At 50.9% G+C, this 5,006-nt stretch overlaps 1 protein-coding gene across 3 annotated transcripts in view; it reads right to left on the minus strand.

The window, feature by feature from the left end:
* Window positions 1-5,006, minus strand: part of SLC4A5 (solute carrier family 4 (sodium bicarbonate cotransporter), member 5) — a 144,720-nt gene that overhangs the window by 7,671 nt on the left and 132,043 nt on the right. For 2 of the 3 annotated variants that reach the window (XM_011946047.1, XM_011946048.1), the window contains 3 exons: window positions 4,248-4,316; window positions 3,414-3,587; window positions 1,279-1,434 (listed from right to left, as the gene is read on the minus strand). In XM_011946047.1, the coding sequence (XP_011801437.1) occupies window positions 1,279-1,434; window positions 3,414-3,587; window positions 4,248-4,316 (399 nt within the window). Of the gene's footprint in view, window positions 1-1,278; window positions 1,435-3,413; window positions 3,588-3,955; window positions 4,004-4,247; window positions 4,317-5,006 lie in introns of all 3 variants that reach the window. The other variant, XM_011946045.1, reaches the window with a different exon arrangement.

A 5,006-nucleotide genomic window follows, 5' to 3' on the forward strand; every position in this document is an offset into this window, starting at 1 on the left:
TCCTGACCTCGTGATCCGCCCGTCTCGGCCTCCCAAAGTGCTGGGATTACAAGCTTGAGCCACCGCGCCCGGCCTAATTCAGAGATTCTTTTTCCCAACCCTGTAATAGTTCTTGGCATGTGGTAGCCACTCAAATATTTATTGAAAGTATGACAACTAAGTATCTTTAAAAGGCATGTAGTCTCTATTTCTTTGTTTTCAGAACCCACTTTTACAAATCATCTACAAACACAAGCATTATGGGACTCTTCCTGGAAAAGCACAGTGATTAAGGACCAGGGGAGTTCTGACTGATCAGAAGATGGTTTAATCATCACCAGCCAGTCAGAAGGGATTTGCCTTGAACATGTTTCATCTGCACGAGGCCAAATCATGAGAACAGGACAGGGTGGATGCAGGGACGTGAATTTGGGTCAAATTGGCAGGTTGGGAGGCAAGCAGAGCACCAGGAGATGGCATAGGCAGCTTAGCATATCAGAAACCAGCAAAGTCAGGAATTATCTCAATTCCTTCTTAGAAATGTAGCTACATGTCCATTTTGGGTAGGTCACTTCCTTTTGCGGGGACAGTTTCATCATATGTAATGAACACGTGAATTAAGAATCTTTCTGCCTCATGTTTAGTGATTCACTATAATTTCTGGACTGGCCCCTTGTCTGTTGACTCCCTGAGTGTTTTGGGGGTGAAATGGGAAGGGAGCATGGGAGAAGAGGGGCAGATGGGGCAACCATGTTGTCCCAGGCGTGTGGGAAATGTAGCATCTCTTCGGTCAGGGTACCTGGCTCTTTCCCCATCTTTGTCCCCCGTACCCTAGGGAAAGGTGCAAGCAAAACTTGTTCCCAGCCCCTTCTGCCTGTCTGGAGTCCAGTCTACTTTTAAGTCCCCATTAGACACCTCTCCTCAAGTCTGCTCCACTCTCTGGAAGTCAGTCTTCATAACCTCCTTCCATGCTGGAGTTGCCTCCCAGCGCTTCCCGCAGGAACCCGCTTGCTGTGATCACAACCATAAAGCCCACAGTGATGGAAAGAGTGGGCATGGCCAGTCACCTTTTCCCTGGACACGGAGTCTCATTCACTCTGGCCCACTCTGAGGATATTCACATAAACAGAAGAGCCCTCAGCACCCCAGATCAAGACAAGCAGATGCCCCAGCCCATCCTGGATTGGGCCTAGGCACTGCCGCAGGCCACCCAAGAAGCCACCCTCTCCCTAGCCCTGGCAAAAATGGAGAGAAGGACTCTCGATTTCTCCTCTGTGCCCAGCCTCACATCTTCCCCACCTCCTCATCACAGTCCTCGTGGGCCCCTTTCTTTCTCTTCCTCTTCTTGTCTGTCTCCTTTTTTTCCTTCTCTGGGAGGATGTTGTCAATCCAGGCCAGGTCGTGCTGGGAAAAGATGAAATCCAGAAGCCTTCGAACGATGATGAGGCCCAGGATCTGTGGTGGGAAACGGGAGAGAGACTAAAGTTTTGTGAGAGTTTAGAGAAAACTGTGGTCTTAATGCCCAAACTCAGGCATAGATTTTTTCCTCCCTCAGTCTGCTGAGTTCAGGGACTTTTTGTGGTGTCTTTGGAGCCATCTCGAAGCTCCCATAAGCCATTATTCACCTTCCCTCCACTGTGGTTCCTCTCATCTGGCCCCTCAGGTGAGTGACCATTCCTACCAGTGACCAAGAGGGACAGCCTGTGACAGCCGAAGTGGAGAGCCTCAGAAGGCCCATGGGCTGGAGAACTACAGTTATTCTTTAAATTAGTGGTTCTCAGCCAGGCATGGTGGCTCACACCTGTAATCCCAGCACTTTGGGAGGCCGAGGTGGGCGGATCACCTGAGGTCAGGAGTTTGAGACCAGCCTGGCCAACATGGTGAAACCCTGTCCCAACTAAAAATACAAAAATTAGCCGGGCATGTTGGTGAGTGCCTGTAGTCCCAGCTACTCAGGAGACTGAGGCAGAAGAATCGCTAGAATCCGGGAGGCAGAGGTTGCAACGAACCAAGATTGTGCCACTGCATTCCAGCCTGGGCGACAGAGCAAGACTCCATCTCAAACAAATTAAATAAATACATAAATTAGTGGTTCTCAAACTTGAGCATGCACCAGGACCTGGAGGGCTTATTAATACACAAATCACTGGATTCCCCCCGTTTCTGATTTAGCAGGTCAGGTAAGGCCCAAGAATTTATGTCTGTCTCTACTCTGTACATTTGCCAAAACTCATAGACCCATCCACTGAATTTTACTGTATGCAAATTAAACAAAAAAAATTAATACGTGGAAGGTGTGGGTCTTGCCTTGCCCTGCCCTGTCTGGCTATGTGCTCATGCTCTCTGAGCCTCATGTTCTCATCTGTAAAGCTGGGTTACTAGTGCTTCAGGGGCTGGTGTGGACTCAGTGGAACAGCACTCAGTAAATGCTAATCATGACTACTACTGCCTTTCCCTTCAACAGCTCTGAGGCCCCTGAGAGCACTCGGGGTGAGGATCTATCTCCCTTTCCCTGCAGTGGGGGTTCTCAACCCTGGCTGCATGTCTATGCTCATCCGTGGACCTCATAAAAATATCAAAGTCTGGGTTTCCCCAGAGATTCTGATTTGATTGATCTGGGTTGACTGTCATGGGCAGCCAGGGTCAAGAACCATGGACTAGACCCCTCCCAGGAGTGTGCACTTCAAGTTCTCCTCGGTGTCCTTACTTTGGCCCCTACCCCAGAACCCTCAGGCTTTCCCCAGGCATTTGCTGACACACTCCAGGCTCCTGGCAAGGGGGGCCTGGGTCACTGCCCTCAGTGAGTTATCTAGGTGGCCAGAGGCAATTATGTTGTTGGCTTTGCATTCTTTTCACTTCTTATTTTGGAGTAATTTCAAATTTATATAATATTTGGAGTAATTGCAAATTTATATAATATTTGCAAGAATAGTGAAAGAACTGTAACCTTTCCCTTGCTCAAGCTTTATATATACTGTCATTGGATTTTTTTGTTCTTGATCTCTGACCCTTGTTCTTCCACCGCCCCACTACTTCACTATTTAGCTTTTCAAATTTAGCTATCTTGAAGGGTGGAAACATCTATATTTAGTACTCGACTTCTGAGACTGGTTGGAATTTTGGCAGTGGGAACTTGGTGTCCAGGTTGAACTGATTTGCTTTCTCTGTCCCTCCCCGGAGCTGGGTGGCTCCTGCATTCTCGCTGAGCTGCTCTGACGTTCCTTTTTCCGCCTCCTTTCTGCCCCACCCCATACCATCTGGCCTGGATGGCCACAACTCGAATCAGGTCATTCTGTGCCAGCCTCTGCGACCTGAGGGAGCCAGGCCACAGCTGACAGGAAGGTAGAAGGTGGCGGGAGGGGAGGTTGCGCTGCACCTCTGGGTTGCCCAGGCCAACCTGCCCGGCAGGAGGGGGAAGCCCGCGCCCACTTTACCATGACTGGGAAGATGATGGCAGCCACCGTGGACTTGAGGATCCAGAGCACCGCCAGGCAGAGGATCTGCACCAGGGTGAAGAGGTGGATCCGGCGCAGCGGCACGTGCCTCAGGAAGGCGTGGTCCGGCTGGTGCTTGGCCGGCATCAGGAAGAGCTTGCAGCGTTCCCAGAACTAGGGGGACAGTGTGGGCTCAGCCAGGCAGCTGGGCCCTGAGACTAGTGGAAGGGGTACCTGGGTGGGGTCTCAGAGAGGGGAAGTCCCCTGCTCAGGCCTTAAGGGTGCATGGGATGGGGCCTGGAGGTGTCTAGGTGGATGCATAATGGGGTCTTAGAGAAGGGGTCCTGAGCCCTGGTTGAGGGGAACAGCCCTGGAGCTGGCCACAAAATGGACATTGTCCATATTCAAGGAAAGTGCAAGTTAATTGTAACACAAACTGTTTAAGAATTCTGGGATTTCACAGTAAATACAGAACAAAACAAAAATGTTTTCTTCTGCGTAGTTGCCTTAGGGAAGAGAAAGAGGTATAATGAAATGCTCACTGGAGTCAGTTCCTTCTGGATTTTGAATTCTGACCCTCCAGTCCCCATCTGTAAAATGGCGATCAGAGGACGTAATTACATAGATTCAATTATGTGAGGCCTATGAAGTGCCTAGCATATTTATTTTGCCTGGTAGTATCAGTCAGTGGTAGTACCATTATTACTATTGTTCTTTCATTGAATTAGGACAATTGGGGACAATTGGGACAACTGAATTGGGGGTCTTGGTGACATGGAACCAGACATGGAACGTTGACTCCAGATCATGCAGCCTGGGGAGTGAAAGCCTTACCTGGATGCCATTCAGGGAGGCCACGCCCATGTAGAGGAAGACTCCATACAGCACTGGCAGGGGGATGCACTAAAATGAGAGCAGAGCTTTGGATCGGCCTCTGCCTGGGTCGGGCCCTTGGCCACCCTGTTCTGGATGACAGTGTCTCCTGACCACAGAGGCAGCTGGGGAGCTGGATGTTTGGGGGAACTGGGAGTCAGCAGAACTAGGGTGTGGGTGGGGATGGAGACGAGGGTCACTGGGGCTGTACTGCCCCTTCTCAGGCTGGCCCAGCATGCAACTGCTCTCCTGGCCTGGTCCCTCACTGCACTGTGCGGAAGCCATGTGGTCTGGCTGAAGAAATACCTTCTGGAAAGTGAGAAGACTCCACAGACTGCCCCCTCCTCATTCCTGCCAGCTCCTTCCTACCTCCAGCCTCAGGTGAGGGCCCCTAAAACTGCTCAGCCTGCAGGGGCATGGGGAACTTTAATGAGCTGACCTACATCGGCAGGGAGTACCCAGGACACTTAACAGAAATCACGCATCAGGCCAGGCATGGTGGCTCACGCCTGTAGTCCTAGCACTTTGGGAGGCTGAGGCAGGTGGATGACCTGAGATCAGGAGTTCGAGACCAGCCTGGCCAACACAGTGAAACCCTGTCTCTACTAAAAAAATATGAAAAATTAGCCAGGCATGGTGGCTCACACCTGTAATCCCAGCACTTTGGGAGGCCGAGGTGGGCGGATCACCTGAGGTCAGGAGTTTGAGACCAGCCTGGCC

This window comes from Colobus angolensis, unplaced genomic scaffold (genome assembly GCF_000951035.1).
Source record: "Colobus angolensis palliatus isolate OR3802 unplaced genomic scaffold, Cang.pa_1.0 Scaffold249, whole genome shotgun sequence".
NCBI classification, from domain to species: Eukaryota; Metazoa; Chordata; class Mammalia; order Primates; family Cercopithecidae; genus Colobus; species Colobus angolensis.